The following is a 19,412-nucleotide window of genomic DNA, read 5'->3' on the forward strand; positions in this document are numbered from 1 at the left end:
TGGATGCAACAGGTGCAACCTCCGGGCTACCTTTGTGGGCCCAATCCAGCACCCACTGCTGTAAACGGGCAGCCTGTCCATAGATTGCAATGGGCACGGCTCAGTCTCTGGTTCGGCGCTCTAAACTCATCCTTTCTCCTCCCCACCTTAGGGACATTGGGTCCAACAACATGGGCCTGGTTCTTATTTGATAAATCACTCCCTCTCCCCCCTTGCTAACCGGGTTAGATGCTTTATGGCCACCTCTGAGGACAGCTCCCTGCCCCACAGGATTTACTGTCTGGACGGCAGAAGAAGAGCTGCCCACCCAGCGGCCTTTGCCTTCAAATGGGACTTGTGCCTGAGCGAGGACTGCAGGAGCCAGACAGGCACAAACCAGGGCGCGTCAGTTTCTGGTAAAGGATCCCCGCGGTTCTGTCTCGGAAAACGATCTGATCTCTCTGCAATCTGCCATCCCAGGAGCCCGGCGAGGGTGGCCGGGGACTGCGGGCTTGTTACCCCCGGTTCGAGCAGGAGAAAGCCAGGGGGGAAGCGCTGCTCCTGCTCTACCTCGTTGTCTTATAATTAGTGACCCGGTTCGGCGCGTTTCTGTCCCAGCTTCTCCCTACACGTTCCCTAACGGGGGCTCTGGAAAGTCCTAAAGCCAGGGCGAGCTCCCCCCCCCCCAGCCAAATTACTTTTTCTGTTGTCTTCTGCTGGGGGTGGGGGTGGGGAGGGGATTAGCCGGGAGTAGATTAGATTAAGTTAAACACCGTAGCGCTGAACGAACGGGCAGAGAAATGGAGCGATTTCCAAAGCGAGATGCGCGGGCTCTCCTGGGCTCCGCTCTCTCGGATTCGCCGCCAATGTCTCGCTTTGGTTGACAATTGTTTGCAAACTTTCCTTAGAAAGGACCGCCGGAGACCGCTGAGCCCCGAGCGCTCCGAAACTCCGCCGGCCGTTTAGGTTTTATCCCAACCTGTGAAATCCCCTCTGAAAGAAAAGTCACTTTCGGTTCTCCTTGGCGTTCCCCTCCAACGTGGAAATCGAAGCGTAGAAAGTGTAATATCTAAGGACTGACCCGAGGAAAGCGATAGGTGAGCGGATCCCTGCCCCCTTTCCCCAGAGTTTAGGCAACAGCTGGGGGTGGGGGATTTAGATTTAATCGCCCCGCAATCAGGAGCCGTATAAACGGCCGTTTAGGTTTTACACTATTTTTGCCTTCTCGCGCTCCGAATTAAAATTTAAAACCCAGCCACAGCGCAAAGCCCCTTCTGCGGTTCTTAATAAGATTTAAAGAATTTTCTCGTCGCTTCAAAAGGCTTTGGGGGGCTGCCTGCAAACAAATCGCTGGAGGTGGGGGGGTTTCCACTAGTTCGAGTAATAGAAGCGTTGGGGGGATTTAGTCGTTTTCCAACGCAAAAGGCTCGTTTCTCGAAGGCGTCGGTGTTTTAAAGCCCAGAATCCGAACTACTGCGAGTCAAAAATCTCTGCGCCTTCGATCTAAAGAGAAACGCGGCGTTTAGCAACAATAGCTTTGTAGGGGCTTTGCAGCCTTTCCCCCGAAAAGAGGAGAATAGGAAGGGGAACATTTCCGTATCCCCTGTTATGATCTAACCCCCCACCACCGCCTTCCCAACCAGCCGTTTAAAATCGTCTTTGCACCGTAATGTTGAAACCACGAGCCTGGATCTAAGCGCCCGAGCCGAGGAGACCCTGGCTGAGAAAAGATGGGTTCACCCCCCCCCCCCCCCGTCGTTTTAAAAGGCCAGTTTCGGATTTCTTAGGGCGAAATTGCGACTGGAGAGCGAAGTCGGTTTGAACGCGCCAGGGGAAGGAGCCGGGGTCGGTGCGGGGGACCCAGATCCGCCCAGCCGTGTGGGCGAGCTCAGGTTGTTCTAACGGCGTTCGAGCCCCGGCCATTCTTGGGGGGACAGCTTCCCTCCCCCACCCCGGTTCCGCAGGGCCAGACCAGCTCCCGGTCAATCAAATCCGTTTCTCCCGCTGACTTCTCCGCTCGGCCCCGAGTGATCCAAGGGCCCCGATTGTACCTGGCCAGGCGCGGGAGAAGATTTGATTTTTCCAACTTACAATTCGAAACCCTCCGGACGGTTTCACCCTGAATAACTTTCCGCAGCGAGGCTCTGTCCTGCCTGCGGGGCCGCGGGTGCTGGCCCGGGCAAGGAGCTGGGGGTGTCTCTCAATGATCGGCCGAGGCAGGGGCGGGGGGGAAGTGCGCTATGGGGTGTGTTGGTGCAAAACCGAACCGGAGTGAAACCCGTTGGCCCGCTCTCCCCCCGGCTATTCCTCGCCAGGGCGAAAATCGCCCGTCTCTGAATCCAGGTGGCTTCACTTGAAAGCCAAGAGCCCAATGCACCCTTCCCCCCCCCCACCTTAGCTGAATGTCCCTATTTCTGCAGCACCCAACATTGTCATGGGGTGAAAACACCGCCGCTGTCCCTCTGCCAGCCCGCAATAAGGGGAGTTATTAATTATTTTTTAGTTAGTTAGTTTCCTTTTCCCCTTCCCTCCCCCCGGCCGGCTGGGCAGGTCTAAGGATGTTGCTAGAGCAGGTGTCCAGAAGAGAATCTCTCTCTCTCTCCACTGATGGGCTATTGGTGGGATATGCGAGGCTGCCTCTCTCTGTCTGTCTCTCCCTCTGTCTCCCCCCTCCCCCCAGGGGGAAGGAGGGGGGGGTCTCTGAAGGTTTGGCTCAGTCTGGTAGAACAAGTCTATCTTACAACGTCGGGGGGTCATTAATAACCAATTAGGAGGGTCACTGCCGCCCATATATAACCGGCTGGGAGAGTTTGCCAAGAGGAATCTGTCAAGAGGCAAGGAGCCCATCGCCCCAGGCTGAGCAGCGCTCCGCGCCTGGCTTCCCCGTCCGCCCTCTGCGCCCGGCTGCCCGGTGATCCCTCTCGCTCCCCGCCGCCGGGTTTCTATGATGGGCTCCGTGCTCCCCGCGGAAGCGCTGGTTCTCAAGACGGGGCTGAAGCAGCAGGGGCTGTCCCTGGCGGAGGTGATCACGTCGGACATCCTCCACAGCTTCCTCTACGGCCGCTGGAGGAACGTGCTGGGGGAGCAGCTCTTCGAGGAGAAGAACAGCCACAGTAACCCCAAAACGGCCTTCACGGCGGAGGTGCTGGCTCAGTCCTTCTCGGGGGGTGAGTAGCTCCGTCTCCCCGCTGCTTCGGAAGGGAAGCGGGTGGGTGAGGCCCTAAAAACTGCCCCCGCCAGCTGGGTCTGGAGGGAAGGAAGAAGGCGCTGGCTCAGGGCTGGCACCACAACCAGTCTGGGTCGAGCCACCCTCCAGAGCGCTCCAAGTCCCGCGGGCCAGGGCGCGGGGCACGCCACCAGCCGGCTTCTCAGCTGCCCCCTCGCCGGCAGCTTTTCGGCCTCTCTCCCCTCGGCTGAAAATCACCACCCTCCTCGGGGACGAGGGAGAATAAAACTCTCGGGTTGCAAAGGGAAAGGCCAGCCATTGCTCTGTGGATCCGTGTGCCCCGGGGGCTCCCACCTCCGAGGCACTTTGCATGTTCAATTCTCTTTCCCAAGCTCCCTTTTCCCCCGTGTTGACTTTCCCACTCATGCCTCCCGGCATTTTCCCACTTTGCTCAGCGTTTATCCTCAGCCCATTTAAGCTTTAAGCCCCTGGCATTTAAGGTCTTATTAGGCGTGTAATAGCAGTTGACTGAGAAAGAAGAGGGGTTTAATTCATTTAGTTAACTTGGGCTTGACCTGAGAAAGTTCCCACTTAAACCAAGACCTTAAAAAGGGAGCCGGGGCGGGGAAGGGGGGGGACGTTTCTTTTCTTTAAGATGTCTCAAGTTCTTATTCCTCATTCATCAACCCGGGGACAATCTATTTTCTCTCGCTTTGGCATCTATGGGGCGCCCCGGCTCCCTTTTCCCCCTCTAGGATTTCTGTTCCTCTCTTAATTTACCATGAAGCCTAATTCCATTTTCATTCACATTATTTCAACCAGCTAATCGCCCCATTTTGTCAGAGGAATTCCTGGGCCCTTTTAAACAAGTCCCCGCGCCATTCAGGCGCGATGGATCGCTACAGCATTCTTAAAGGGCTAATGAATTTAGAATTAGCAATTGCTTTCTAGTTGAGTTTAATGAATGCGGATCACTTTAACAGCGTGACAAATTGCTGGATGGGCTGAAATAGACACCATTTAACCCCCTTTCTCAGCCCCGCGCGCTCTCATCGCTGGGTTTTTTTTCCCAGGTACCTTCTCAATGCCTTAGGGGGGAAGCTTGTAAGACCTTGTAGGATGCGAATGGGGCATTTCTCAGCGCGGGTTTGCTGGGGGGCCCGGGCGAGGCTGCGAAGTTTGGTTAGAATTTGCAAAGCAGCACTTTGTAGGTGCCCAGGAGCAGGGGGGGGGCGAATTTCTCTGTCCCACAAACCTCCCCCCGGGGGCAGCATGCCCCCCCCCGCCTCCCATCGCCGCCCAGGGGAGACCACCTCGCATCCCAACTTCGGAGTCCCTCGCTGAAGTTTGGTGCCTTTTCTCCCTGGGAAGGGACGCTGTGCTAGGGGGTTCGGTCCCTGGTGTCCGGGCGCCGCTAACTGGGGGGGGGGGCAAAGGCGAGCCCGGATTCTTCCCCTCCTCCAACCCCCTCTCCTCGCTTCCCCCCGGCAGAGGTGCAGAAGTTATCCAGCCTGGTCCTGCCCTCGGAAGTGATCATCGCCCAGAGCTCCATCCCCGGGGAAGGGCTGGGCATCTTCTCCAAGACCTGGATCAAAGCCGGCACCGAGATGGGACCTTTCACCGGCCGGGTCATCTCGCCGGAGCACGTGGATCTGTGCAAGAACAACAATCTCATGTGGGAGGTAAAGAGGGGCGGGGGGCGCATGAGCTCAGGGATGGGCTGCCTCACGCCTCCTGTGCACGGTGCACACGTGGGAGAGCCCCTGTCACCAACTAGCTCCCGTCCTGCCCGCGCAACTTGTGCCTATGCGCGCAACTTGCGGGAACACGCCGATGTCGCTTCACAGAGCAATTAACGACCGGCTCTGCGGTCCAGAACACGGGGCAGGGAATAAGGACTCCTTGGTCCCGTCCCGTGCTCGTTGCGACCTGTGGCAAGTCATTCCTCCCGCTCCATGTGCCTCAGTTTCCCACCGCATAACGGGGGACGACGATGATACGGTGGGGGCTAATTAAAGGGCTTTGGGATCGTCCCATTAAAGGAACTAGACATGCCAATGAATGTACATGATTTATCCCCAACGGGTGTGTGTGTTAATTTCGCAGGATTTCCGTAGGAGAAAATAATCTTTTATAAAACAAATTCCCTCCCCCGTCCTGCTCGGAGTTAGTCCCCAGCCCGGCGTGGAGAAAGATTTCCTTTGCTTCTCGCTCACCAAGCCAGGTAGAGAGACCAGAACCCACCTTCCCAGCCGTAGCTGGCCCTGCGGTAAAACGCACCAGATTCCCGATTCATCGGCGGCGTCATTAGCGCCTCGCCCGGGGAAAGCGGGTTTGTGGGTCTGCTCCGGCCCCGCTGGAGGGAACTGGGGTCTGCCCGGAACGGACACAAGGTTTCCAGCCTTTCGGGACAGACGTTTGGTGACCCTGGGGTTTAGATCAAGCCGAATTTAACAAAACTCTGGGGCAAAGCGCGACAGAAACAGCTTCGCTAACCCCCGTGAGAACAGCAAGGACCTCGGGGCTGAGACTGGCTGGGCCACAGTTCTGTAGGTACAAGTCAGCCGATGGAAAACAGCAGGGGGTTGGGGCTGTAGCTAGGAGAATTACGGTAAGGGGAGAGGGCAAGGCCTTTTCATTCAATAGCCGGGGCCTGATCCGGCTCAGTGAAGCCGATGGAGTTTTTTCCATCAGCTTCCCTGGGAGCTGGGTTAGGCTCTAAATTCTCCTGCTGGCCCGGCACCAAACCTCTCTGCTGGCCTCTTTTTGTGCCGTGCAGAGAAAGGAAAGGCCAAGGCCCCACTAGACAGCGGTACTTGCTGCGGGGGGCAAGGATCATGTCCCTGTTCCCAGATAATCAGTGGGGCTCATTAGGGAGGTTGCCCATCTCCAGTGTAACCAGGAACGAAGCCCTTTCGATCTGTGTGTTGCTCATGCAGGTTTGCTGCCTTTGTTGCACCCTCGGGTCTCCTAGGAGCGTGGGGCAGCCGGGGGTGTTGCAGGACCCAAGAACAATAGAAAAGAAGCTGACATATAATGTTGTCCCCTGGCAATGCCCCCCTCCCATTCTCCCATCCTAAGGGGCTGGTTCTGCAAACTTCAGGCCTTGCGGCTCTCTGGGCTACTGGCGGCGGCGGGACCGAGCCCAGAAGCTGCTGCAGCAGAAATCTGGACTCATTCCTTTGACCAGACATGGGGGCCTGGTGCAAATGAACCTGGTGTAAATCAGGAGTGACTCCATCGAGGTCAGCGGGATTACACTGGTGTAAAACCAGGGTGAGCGGGATCAGAATCGGGTCCCTTTATCCAAGCAGACAACATCCCAGGCTGTGATTTGGTGCATTTTAACCATTTGTTGCCTGGGGACTTGCTTCTTGTAAACTGGTCTGTCCCTTTTTTCAGATCTTCACTTACAGATCTTCCCCCAGATAGCCACACACTGCAAGCCAGTGCCTTAGCTTAGATCCTCTTAATGTCGGCCCTGGTCTTGGGTCCATTGACATGGAAGGCAAAGCTCCCACTGGCCTCAGTGATTCAAGATGGGCCTCCCCCTTTGCTAGGTTTGGTTTCCTCTCGGACTTAGGGTCATTTATCAAAGAAATCCAAATGAGACAAGAGTCCCCTGATTGTGCTCCTCAAGCCCTGGCTGAGAGGGGTCCCTAGAGCAGGGGGAAGGAACCACACGTCTCAAAGTGGGGCCGAGATGGCAGGTGACGTTCTGGGCCGGGCGAGAGCCTGTGGACTATGGGATCGCAGGCCAGGGCTGTGCCAGGGCAGGGTAGCTCTGTCAGTCCAGGGAAGTGACAGCAGCCAGCCGCACCCAAGGCCAGGCCCCTTGCCTATGCTCTCCCCTGCCTATTGACTGATTCCCGGCCCCTGCACTGAGCAGCACCCAAGAGGAACATGGGATTTGCCATGTCAGATCAGACTCTTTATTAAAGGAACAGCCATCGGCACCTGCCAGCCCTGCTGTGCCAGGCCCTTCCTGTACATGCCCAGGGCTTACCCTTCCTACAGCCCTCCCATGTCCTCTCCACCAGGAAAGATGAGCTACACACTCCGAACATCCTCTCCTATGTGTTGCCCCCACCCTTTAGCTGATTAAACCCTTCTAACTCCTACCTCCCAACATGACAAATAATACACGCTCCAGCTGCTACAAACCTGCCACATAGCCCCAGGGATGAGCATCTCTGACCTACTGAGGCTCTGTGTGTAGGGGGAGGGGGTTACAGGCCACTGACTTCTCACAGCATCCCACAAGACCCTGGGCCATCCCTGGGTGTGTAAGGTGGAAAAGACTTGGGCAGCACATTCAACCACAAGGCTATTAACGTATCACCCCCTTGCTCCTCACCCTAGGTGTTCAACGAAGATGGCACTGTCCGCTACTTCATCGATGCCAGCCAAGAAGACCACCGTAGCTGGATGACCTACATCAAGTGTGCCAGGAACGAGCAGGAGCAGAACTTGGAAGTGATCCAGATAGGAAACAGTATATTCTACAAGGCCATTGAGGTAAGTGAGGCTGGGAAGAAGTGTATGTGTGTGTGTGTGGCGGGGGGAAGTGGAGCAGAGAACTGGCATGTCCCGTATCACACATCCTCCCTTGTTCATCAGGACTTTGTAGTCAGGGGCCTAATTCAGGCAGCAGTGAAAAGACTAGCGGCTTGTGGAGGGCGAAATGTTGGCACTGAGACCCTCTCGAGAGCAGCAGGGGTCGATGTGGCGGTGTTGGAGAATGACACGCGCACACATGAGAACGGAGCTTGGCGGGCGTCTCAGTGCCATCGCCAGTGCCTGGGCTTACAAGGGGGGCCTGGAAAAATGAGGATTTGTCTTTTTCTGTGTGTGTGTGGGGGGGGGATATGGGGGGAGAGAGAAAAGAAATAAGACTTGGGCATTCTTCCTGCTGTGGAACTGTGCAGAGGACTGAGATGTTAACCTTAGGGGTCTGCTCCTTCTCCCATTGAAGTCAGTGCAACTTTTGCCACTGCCTGTAATTGGAGCAGGATTCTGCCGTTGCCTCTAATGGACAAGGTCTATGCCGGGGACAAATGAGAATCAGGTAGGTTTAACGTAAAACATACAAGTTACGTTATTGTTAAAATTAAAGTTTTTGGGGGATTCAAGTTAAATACCCAGATCCCTGATCCTGCAAGTCTTGATTCAGCCAAAAGATTCATTGAATTCCACAGACCGGGTGCTGCTCCTGGTAATAATGACATAAATCAGGAGTGACTCCAGTGAGCTCTGTGTAAAACCAGTGTGAGAGAGAGGAGAATCAGGCCCATTGACTTCACTTGGCATTTTGGCTGGATAAAGATGTGCAGAATCAGGCTTCCAGAGCAGCAAATTCTGGAACTGGCCAAGCCCAGGTCTCTGGTTAGTGGAGTTCACTCACAAGCTTTTTGAGGCAGGGATCATGTTTTCATCAGTGTTAGTGCAGCACCCAGTACAAGGGGCCCTGATCCTGCTTCTAGGAACTACCACAATATACATGTTTCATAGAATATCAGGGTAGGAAGGGACCTCAGGAGGTCATCTAGTCCAACCCCCTGCTCAGAGCAGGACCAATCCCCAGACAGATTTTTGCCCCAGATCCCTAAATGGCCCCCTCAAGGATTGAACTCACCTGGATTTAGCAGGCCAATGTTCAAACCACTGAGCTATCCCTCCCCTCTGGCTGTGGCTCTGAGACCGCAGATCTCTCCAGCTGGGGAACTGGCTCCCGGCTGCATGGCGAAGCTAGGGCTATTCATCTTTCATCACAAAACTTTTCCCCGTGAGAGGTCAGGACTGAAATGGGACAGCTCCTCACAAGCAGCACACAACCAGACTGCCCAAGCGATAGAGCAGCCAGTGCTAATGGGAGGGAACCATCTCCAAGAGGCACCCACAGGCCTCCGAGCACCTAACAATATCAGAGCTGAAGGCAACATGTTCCACACGCTCGATATTAAAAAAATCTCTGTAAGCCAATACCCCAAACTCCCTGCAGAGAGACACAAACTAAGCGGGGCCTGGGAGGTGCTGAGTCTCAGGGCCGCCCAGAGGGGGGGGCAAGTGGGGCAATTTGCCCCAGGCCCCACAGGGGCCCCCAGGAGAATATAGTATTCTATAGTATTGCAACATTTTTTATGGAAGGGGCCCCCAAAATTGCTTTGCCCCAGGCCCCCTGAATCCTCTGGGCGGCCCTGCTGAGCCTCCCATGGAAAGTCTCCGGGAACCGGGGCATATAGGGAGCATCCCACACAGAGGGGAAGGCCCCACCTCAAACTCTGTTGGGATGATACCTTGGGGCAGTTAGTGGCCGCATTCAAGGCGGCCGCATTTCGGATGAAAGGGCTGTTGGCTGCAGAGCCCGATGTGGGTCTCGGCAGTATTACAATTTGGCTGCCTGGGTGAGGGCAGGGGCGGGAATGTCCCTCATTGAATCCAACCTCCCATCACGACGGGATTGGCTCTGTCACGACTCCAGCAGTGAGTCTAGGATAACAAACGCCCCAGGGATAGGATTGGATTCACGTGGCTCTGGAGAGTCTCTGAGCCAGGAGAGGAATATGAGTGCACGCTCGCCATGTTGCTCTTTGCCACGTGTGTCCAACAGAGCCAGCGCCAGGGCCCCAGGATAGAACAATTGCACCCTGAACACACTAGCAGAAGGGAACGTGCAAGGGGCTGCCTACGTGGTGCCGAGCATCTTGGTCCCCAACCAGCAGAGTGCTTAAGTGCGTGTGCTTCGCTATAAGCATGTGCATAGTCCCCTTGACGTTTTTAGGGCCCTGCATGAACTTCAAGATGAGCCACATGCTTTGTTGGATGGTGACCAAGGTCTGCAGCACCTTGCACATCACCCCCGATGTGAGATTTAAAAGAAAAATCATTGGGTCCCAATTCTGTACCCCATAGGCAGGTCAACTCCCACTGCCTTCAGATAGGAGTTCTGCCAGTGTAGGGACAGCACATTCGGACCCACAGTTTATCCTGGAGATAAACGAAATGGTCAAGTCAAATAGGTTGGCGCAGAAAGAGCGAAAACTGTTCCTTTTCTGTGGCAGGCAACTTGGGCATTTGTAACCAGCTTTCTGCAGCATAAGGTACTGCCCAAAGCTAGAAACCATCCCCTGCCAACCTGTGTAAATCCAGGACACAGGAGTGCGAAGTGTTGATGTTCTGCAACGTTCCTCACAGGTGGGGTTTCTTTGCCTAATGGAAAAATAACAGCTCCGATTTTTATTTAACGCTGACCCTCAACTCCTTATTCCTGTGGACGAGCTGCAGGAAAGGTTGTTCATTGTAAAGGGAGTTTAACTGCTTTTTATCTTTGGTTTTTATACGATGTGATGAAATAGAATAATAGTATTATACTGACATAATTCTTATAAATATAGATCTATTGCATTTATATGATCGCTAGTATACATGTGTGTATGAATGACGCTAGATACCTATATATGTGCGTATATAATGCCTAATACAGACATACAGTAATACGCAGTTCGTACTGCTCATATGTCTGAATCCGTGATTCTACAAACCCCAGAACACTATTTTTCAGTTCTTCTAGATCACAAAAAAACCTAAGTTATAAAACATAAGTGTTTGTGACTCCAATTGACAAAGGAAATAAATGTCACAGTTCAACCTGACAGCCCACCGCGCTGTAGTACATGCCGGTATCCAGACATCTACTGGTATGTTAGGCAGTAGCCGTGCCTGGGTCTGCTCCGGCACCCAGTGCATTAAATAAGACAGGATCACTCAACAGTGTCAGATGGAGATGGGGTTAATTATGAATTTTGTTCTGAAAGAGAGAGTGAGGGAAATCAAACGTGGCCTGGAAGTGTATGAGATTAGATTTTAATAGCTCGGTCTAGGTCCCGATTCTGCATTCCTTCCTCGCCCCAGAGTCCCATATCCAGTCACACAATGCACACGCACAGTGCCATGGGTACTCATGCTTTGAAGTTGGCTTCTATTACTCTGTTTATTCTGTTTGAAATCATTAGGAGTTGGGGGGGCGTGGGCACAAAGAATGCTGGCTCAGCCTGCATTGGGGTGAATATTTATTGAGGTGTCTATTTGTGGGAGGGGGGATTAGAAGTGGATTTTCACCCAGTGGACCACATCCACTCTGATCTGCTTGGATACATCCTTAGAATCCCTTTGATGAACCCACTAGAGGAGGGTGGATCCACCATATCTTTTACAGCAGTTGTATCCATTCTGCCCTCATACCAAACCTCATTTAAGAAATGTTGGCTGTTTATTGCAAACATCTCTGTCCATGCATTGGAGCTGAATGACCCTTGATATCTTGACTGCTTTTCCCCCTTTGAAATACCAAATAAGAGGGTGCCACTCACTCACCAAACGTAATATATAAAACCTTTAAATCAGAGCTATTGCTGAGTTACAGAGCACAAATAAAGTGTCTCAAAACAGTGAGTGGTTCCAACCACTATTCACCACCTTGAAACGTCACAAAAGCCAAATGTGGGTTTAAAAGAAAAATGAATTCCAGGACTGAGGCTCTGGGTGGTTAATTTCAGAACAGAGCGACTCTCTGGAGATGGTAGTAAGAGCCCAATCCCGCAGATTTGACTCTCGTGAATAGAGCCCCGTGCTAATCTCATAAAGGCAGCAGGATTGGGCCCATAATCCCCAAAGACCGAGTTTCTGATCTGTAAATGCGGATCTAATCTTTGCAATAGTGGCATGGAGAGCAATGCTTTCATAGATGATTACATGTCATTAAAAAAAAGACATCCGTTTCTTGGGAATCCAGCAGAGGTAGAATGCAATGCTAGAAAAAGAACCGATATATTGAAAAATCCAGTTTGTTACACACACACACACTCCATCTTTCTCCTCTGCATGGACGCACACAGTCTCTCTTCTCTCTCACCCCCACCCCCCTTGCACTCTCTGTGCAGGTGTACACACACTTTGACACACTTTCAGTCTCTTTTTCCCAGCACACAGATGTTGTCATGCAATCTGTCTATGTTTTCATGACTACTCCATTGCTGTAGTGTCTGAACATCGCCCACACAGTTAAACCAACTCCACAAATGACCCAAGGCGTCTTTGTCCTTCTTCCTCCCCCCCAGGCAGGTTGATTGGGGGCATTTTTGTAATTAATTGCTTTTATTTGCTTGTTGGATTTTTGTTTCCCTCTTCTCCTGCTGCTCTTTCTTCCCACTTTCTCTTCCTTCTTCGTCTTCTTCCTCGGCTGTGTCTAGCTGCAGCTGTGGGGGTGTGAAGTTGAGGCAGTGAGTTTCAACCTTCAATGTGAAAGCCGTGAGATTCGTGGGGCTGATTCAGATTGCCTTGGTGCATGTGTGCACACACCTGTCTGTGCACAGGCACACTTCTGCCCTCATCCACACGCACGCACACTGGTGCATACGCGCAATCCAGCGCGCACACACTGAAGTTCATCCCTTCTCTTCTCTTTATTCTCTTCTGTTAAAAGGGACTCGTTTTCAATGAGATGGTTAAATGATTGCATGCATGCCAGTAAGTGAGACCTACAATTTATTTCCAAGTTCATACTATTCAACCCTTATAGAGGCCACTATTCATCATTAACCAAGTGCCTAACTTAAGGTCAATTCCCATTGTTTGTAGTATGATTCCTCATATGCTTAAAGTTAGGCACATATTTAAGTGCTTTGCTGAATTTGGGCCATTATGAACAGGGCCCTGTGTATTTGGTGATTCTATGGCTGCAAAATTGTGCTCCAGAATCTGGACTTTTATTATTATAATTATTTTAATTAAATCTCTAACGCATGATTTGCATAGAAAACCATCAAAACACGAAGTAGGTGTGATTTAGTGTAGCAGTGTCTGACAGCCTGAAATAGTAGCTCTGACCAGTGAGAATTGCCTTGTTCTTCTCAGTTGGGTGTTGATTCTGAAACCTAATGACACCACTCTACATGCCAGCCAGGTTAACTATTTCTTGATGGGTCATTTCAGCAGTAGCTAGTTTGCCCACCCTGCATTTTCAAACTACTTCCCAGGTGCTAAAAGCCCCAGCAATCCCCTGATCTCTACAATGTAGGTATGCACTGTTCTCCCCCAAACCTGAGACATTGGAAAAGTGAAGGGCAAAGGAAAATAAATGGATTTCAACACCACAATAAATAATGCAAGAGAGATGCTTTCAAACCTTGCTTCTTAAATATCCTTCTGGCTGCTGCAGAATCCTCCGCCTGATGCACTGAAATGCTGCGGGAATCAAAGGCCTTGCTGTGGTGTTATGTATTATTATTACTGTAGTGGTACGGCTCAGGACCCCACTGTATTAGGTGCTGTACAAACCCAGCACAAAAAGCCGGTCCTTGCCCCGAAGAGCTTAGAATCTAAGTAGAATGTAGACCAGTGGTTCTCAATCTATTTACCATTGTGCATCGCATATGTGTTATGTGGGCTGCATCCGATACTACCTGTATGGCCCTGAGGATGTCACATGGGCCGCAGCGCCGTGCTGATTGGGCCGCAGGTTGGGAGCCACTGATTTAGACCCATCTTCCCACCAAACCACTGCCCCTTACCAGGAGGTGTACAAGCCTTTCCTTTAACTCTGACCGTGCCCTGGGCAACCCAAGCCCTTAGCTATTGTATCTGCACTTCCTGTCTGAGCCATCTCCTTGCTTAAAAAGCACCAGGAGGTGCGTGTCCGCTCCCTCCCCCTGCCAAGTGGCTCCTTTGGTGGTAGTAGGAGGCTTGCTGGGGGCAGAGAAGAGTCGCGCTCTGCCAAATCTCAGCTGGGGTAAGATAGAGCAGCTCCTAGGCTCAGCACAGCACAGAGCCATACCTGGCTCCCAGACAGATCTCCCCCTCCTCTCCCACAGGAGCAGATCTCCGCACAGGACAGAATTTGGACCGAAATGTTTAGGGGCAGCACTGGATCGGATTAACACTTCCTCTCTCTCTGCCTCGGTTTCCCCTTCCACCCTTTGTCTTTCTTGTCTATATAAACTGTAAGCTGTTTGGGGCAAAGACTGTCTCTTATTCTGTGTAAGTACAGCACCTAGCGCAATGGGGCTCTGATCTCAGTTGAGGCCTCTAAGATAATGCCACCGTTGTCCTGTCGCTGAAGCCAGAGGGAGCTGTCAGGTCTCTTTGTCATGATCAATCTCTGACTATTTTCTAGTCTCTGCAGCACTGTCCTGGACAGTCCAGTCGATGAGCTGTGTATCTGCCTAGTCTAAGCCTTCTGGTGTGCCCAGCGTGGTTTGGGATATTGGAACTAGGGAAATGGCGAGTGTCTGGATGCCATGTGCAGTTCTAATCATGTGCCATAATTCCCGTCTTTTACCTCTCAGTTCCAGGGTCCCGCTTGGAATCACTCCAGATTCCAGCTGCCAGATTATCTCTGCTGTAACCCCCGAGTTACACCAGAGATGAATTTTGCCCTACGAGACTCTGGCTCCAGCTATCATGGAGGCAACAAGCAGAAAAATATATTCACCTCCATCCTGTTTGTTTTTTCTTTCCCTGTAGATGATTCCACCAGACCAAGAGCTGCTGGTCTGGTACGGGAACTCCCACAACACCTTCCTGGGGATCCCGGGCGTGCCGGGCTTGGAGGAGGAGCAGAAGAAGAACAAGCATGGTACGTAGCGCTCGATAGGACAGTAACTGTTGCAAATGCACATCTGATGCCATCCCCCGGCCCGTACTCTATGCACACGGGCCCTGCTGGCTGTCCCCTGGCTATCCCTGGACAATGAAGGGGGGGAAGGGTCTCACTAGCACCTGGATCCTCTCAGGCAATCAGGCTCTTTCACTGCTTACCCGGCAGGGAGTGACTGGTGGACCATGACCCAGTGCTGACAGACCTCCATGAAGAGGGGCAGGGAATAAAGCCTGGAGAGTGTTTGGCTCTGAGCTGTTCCAACCACTGCTCCCCTGCAGCTCGAGTCACCACAGGGCCTGTCCTGTCTGGCCTTGTAAAATCCTGGGCCCGTTTCTCCTGAGCTGTTTGCACAGCCTGGACCAGCTCCTCAGTTGGTGGGAATCGGCTTCGCTCCACTGGGAGACTTTCGCCGATTTACTCCAGCGCTCAACAGATAACGACCGGTAATAACTTGATGTTGCCTGAGCCCTTTGTAATGCCAGTAAGGGTGAGGGTCTGAACGCACTGGGTCTCTATTATGCTGCTGTTCTCCCCAGGTTTGCCCTTTAGCTGCCCCAATAGAAAACTGCGAAGGGCTTTGGTGGAGCTGACCCCACTGGGGTCCCCAAAGCTGCCCTAGCGGACAGGGTAGGCGCTGTACTTTTCTTCTTGGGATCCCTCTGAGTCCTACTATGGAATGAAGGCTGCTTAGCTCATAAGGATCAAGGCCAAGGGGCTCCCCCGAAATTCTGCCGGAGACATCAATGAGTCTTAGCATTGCCTCCCCATGCTGACTTGCCCAGGGCTGTCACAGCTTTGCCTGCAGGGTCCCTATGGCCAATCATCCCGAATAGCCTGTGGCCCAAATCCAGCAGTGAGAGAGCCCTTCATTCATCACTCCCACGCGGAGGAGGCTTCCTGCATGGTGAGTGGGGCAGAGAAAGTGCTGACTCTGTGCTCCGCGAGCAGAGGCTAAGTGCCGAGTCACTGATTTCCCTGGGCTGTATGGGGGCCACTTCATTAACCCCATACAAACCCCTCTTCTCCCAAGATCCCATAACAGGGGACTCTTAACTCCTCTGGGATTCCTTCTCTTTTTGTGCCATTTCCCATTGGGATAGACTGAGAAGGGAACCGGAGTAAACAAGCCAGCAACAGGGGATTTTAGATCTCCAGGTCCAATAGGCTGCAGAATGCAAAGGGGGTGGGGAGGGGAAACAGTTCATAGACCATAATACTGTAGTAAGGAAAGGAGAGATAGTGAGCCCCATGCAGCCTGCTCCATGTGGCTGCCTCAGCGTGACCTTAAAAAGGGTGCTCCTGCCTCCACTGCATTATAGCTCCCGGGGCCTGAGCAGAAGAGGTGGGGTTTGCCCCACTGTCCTTGACTCGCTCACACCCACTTGCCCTGCCTCTTTGGCTCTGCAGAGGTGAGTGCTTGTCACACAGTCTGTATGTGCCTGGCCTCAGGGCTGCAGAAGAGCTCAGGGCCCGATTGTCTCTAGCCTTCACAACCTCCTCAGGCAAGGAGTTCCACAGGTTGACTGTGCGCTGTGTGAAGAGCTGTTCTGGAAAGGCCCAGGTGTCAAGGACAGAAAACTGCAGACACCCCCCACCCCATGAAGAAAGGCTAGTGATTCGGGCATAGGGCACCTGGCTCTTATCCCCAACTCATGCTACTTTTGAGTGAGTCACTGAGCAGCACCCTGCCCAGTTTCCTGGTCTATAAAACTGAAATAGTGATACCTCCCTCCCAGGGGGCTGGGAGGTTGAATTGGTCGATGCCTGCAAAGGGCTTGGAGATCCTTAGCTGGCAGATGCAGCAGAGTTGCATAGTGCTTAGTATAACGCTGGTTATTTATCATCGATTCATTATGTGCTGTGGGGGCATCGCTACTGAGCTTGTCCTGACTGGTCACCACGCACCAATGTGGCTCTGTCTTTATTGAAGGTGCCGTAACCTTGAGAATGCCTAGTGCCATGAAGGCACCTTACAGGCACAAGGAAGGGAATGAATTGCTCAGGCCCTGAGCTCCTGTTCCGGCGGGGAGCAGAGGGCCGTGGCTGACTCCTTGTGTTGTTCTTTATTACACAGAGGACTTCCACACGGTGGAGACGGGCGCCAGCACGGCCGGCCGCATGCGGTGCGTGATCTGCCACCGTGGCTTCAACTCCCGCAGCAACCTGCGCTCCCACATGCGCATCCACACCCTGGACAAGCCCTTCGTCTGCCGCTTCTGCAACCGCCGCTTCAGCCAGTCCTCCACACTCCGCAACCATGTGCGCCTGCACACCGGGGAGCGCCCCTACAAGTGCCAGGTCTGCCAAAGTGCCTACTCCCAGCTTGCTGGACTCCGGGCCCACCAGAAGAGCGCAAGGCACCGACCTCCCAATGCCTCCCTGCAGTCTCACTCCCCAGCCTTGCCCGGGCCCCACCCTGCTTCCCTGGCGCATCACATACCGACAATGGTGCTGTGAGCCGCTGTCGAGATGCCGGGTTCCGGGCAGGCATTTCCAGCTGTTGCAGACTGGCATTGATAATGCTGATGAATTTGTTGGCATCAACCCTTCAGGGAGGGGTGGGGGGGGGCTGGAGGGAATGAGGACGGGGCAGGGCCAATTTCTTAATTAAACCGTTTGCTGACAAAGGGGCACCTCTGTTAAACCATTGCCATTCCCTTGGGGCTTAGGGTGTTATCTTACCAGTGCGAGACATGAGCCCAGCCCTGTGATCCATTCAGTGCATCTTCTCCTTGCTGATCAGTCTGGGCCAGGGAGCGTCAGGGCTCCAACCATAGAGGAGGCTGTGTGATAAGCTTCATTGTCCCGGGTGTTTGGCATCAGGCAGTGAGTGGCATAAAGGCATTTGGGAGGGTAAACACACTGAGAATGAAAAATAACATGAACCTTAATGTGAAGACACCGGTATATGGAGTAGTGGGGGGTGGGGAAGAGCCAAAATGCTGATTTGTGAAACATTTCCCAAGGACTTTTGTGTTCAATTCCGTTGGAGGAAGAGATGAAAAATTGCTTTCCCCTCTATTGAAGTTAGCACAGCTGGAAGGCCAGATTCACCCTTGGTGGGAGCCGGCACCATTCTGTTGAAGTCAGTGCAGCTGGGCCTGTTTACACCAGTGGTAATTTTGGCCCCAAAGCTGTGTCTGCACTGGGGATATTTACAAAACCCTATTCTGATGTTAGTGCTGGTGGGATCAAAGTACAGACAAAAATCATGGGGCCAGGCCCCATTTTTGTGACCGTTTCCGTTAGGCTTGGAGTCCATGCTAGACCCCCAGCTGGTCCCCATGCCAGTTCAGCTGGTCCACCACATCCCACGCCCGGCTGATCTGCCGTGCCAGAGCTAGCACCAGTGGGAAGGATCTTTTGTAAGTTTCCAGACTCAAGTGTATTAGTTCAAAAAACACACCCCTAGTTTTTCCATGTCTAAGCTGTGCACATGGTAAGACCTCTGAAATTGCACACGGATCTGAGCTTCTGCCCATGCAGACAGGGGACATGCAAAGCGGCAACTGAGCAACAGGCTGTTGATGAAAATTTGCGCCATCATGCGCTCAGGAAATGGAGAATCAAGCAAGTTGCCTGGTGTCACCAAAAGCATTTTTCCAGGATGTGTGTAAGCTGGGGTAGCTAGAAGTGCCCCCCCACACACACACTCAGCTCACCTTGCCAAGGCCACCTCCCACGCTGCATGGGTGTTCCTCCTTCATCTCTAAAGTAGGGCTGGTGGTCCTTCAGCAGATCCATATCTCTAGGGTCTATTTAAACTCTTACCTCTACTGCCCTCTGGAGACCAGAGAGAAATAATTCCTTTGGCCAAACCACACCCAGAATACAGTCCGGAGCGCCCCCTTGAGTCCTGCCACAGTTATGAACCCAATAAGAAGGGTTTTGTGAAATAAAATATAAAAAAACTATTATAATATTATTAATTATAAGTATACGATGTATAGAGTTTTTGCAAACTGTGTTTTACTTCCAGAAAACAATTGTCACTTTACCTTTGTAAATATTTATGTAAAACATTATTTACAAAACTTTGATATTATATATTATTTGATGGTATATGTACACAGCTGTAAATACATTTGTACCTCTCTCTCTTGTATTCTAAATAAAAATTACTTGGAACATTTATCATTTAGAAGGTGAGTTGTTTGGGAGTTTTCTTTCTCTCTGTGATCTAGGAAAGCATAATGTTGGTCTTGGAAAGGGGATAGTGGAGCTTGTCCTAGAGGGTATCACTGAAATTTGCTTCTTTTCACTTCCTTAGTGTCTTCAGGATCCTAGCTTGTGTTTGAATGAAATGAACAAAAGATCCAAGCGCTGTATTATCAACCATTGGAACAGTTTCCCATGGGAAGTGGTACATTCTCCATCGCTTGGAGTCTTTAAATCAAGATTGGATGCCTTTCTAAACGATATGCTCCAGTTCAACCAAAGTTATGGGCTTGAAGCAGGAATCACCAGGTGAAATTCTGTGGCTTGTGTTATGCAGGAGGTCATATTATAATAGTCCCTCCTGGCCTTAAAATCTAGCATCTATTTCACACATTTTGGACAGAGCATAATTTACTGCTCAGTCCTCATGGATTATTTTCAATAACCATCTTT

The 19,412-nt window shown here is 52.1% G+C and overlaps 1 protein-coding gene across 2 annotated transcripts; it reads left to right on the forward strand.

Moving 5' to 3' along the window:
- Positions 1-2,693: 2,693 nt before the first annotated feature.
- Positions 2,694-18,925, forward strand: PRDM12 (PR/SET domain 12). Of its 2 annotated transcripts, none has more exons than XM_005293333.4 (5): positions 2,694-3,146; positions 4,637-4,827; positions 7,508-7,663; positions 14,666-14,777; positions 16,876-18,925. In XM_005293333.4, exons 1-5 carry the CDS (start codon positions 2,924-2,926, stop codon positions 17,256-17,258), a joined length of 1,065 nt encoding a protein of 354 aa, XP_005293390.1. In that variant the 5' UTR covers positions 2,694-2,923; the 3' UTR covers positions 17,259-18,925. The 2 variants fall into 2 exon arrangements, with proteins under 2 accessions (XP_005293390.1, XP_065428223.1); XM_065572151.1 differs by lacking the exon at positions 16,876-18,925 and adding an exon at positions 15,595-15,869.
- Positions 18,926-19,412: the final 487 nt, after the last annotated feature.

Source organism: Chrysemys picta, chromosome 18 (genome assembly GCF_011386835.1).
Source record: "Chrysemys picta bellii isolate R12L10 chromosome 18, ASM1138683v2, whole genome shotgun sequence".
Taxonomy (NCBI): Eukaryota; Metazoa; Chordata; order Testudines; family Emydidae; genus Chrysemys; species Chrysemys picta.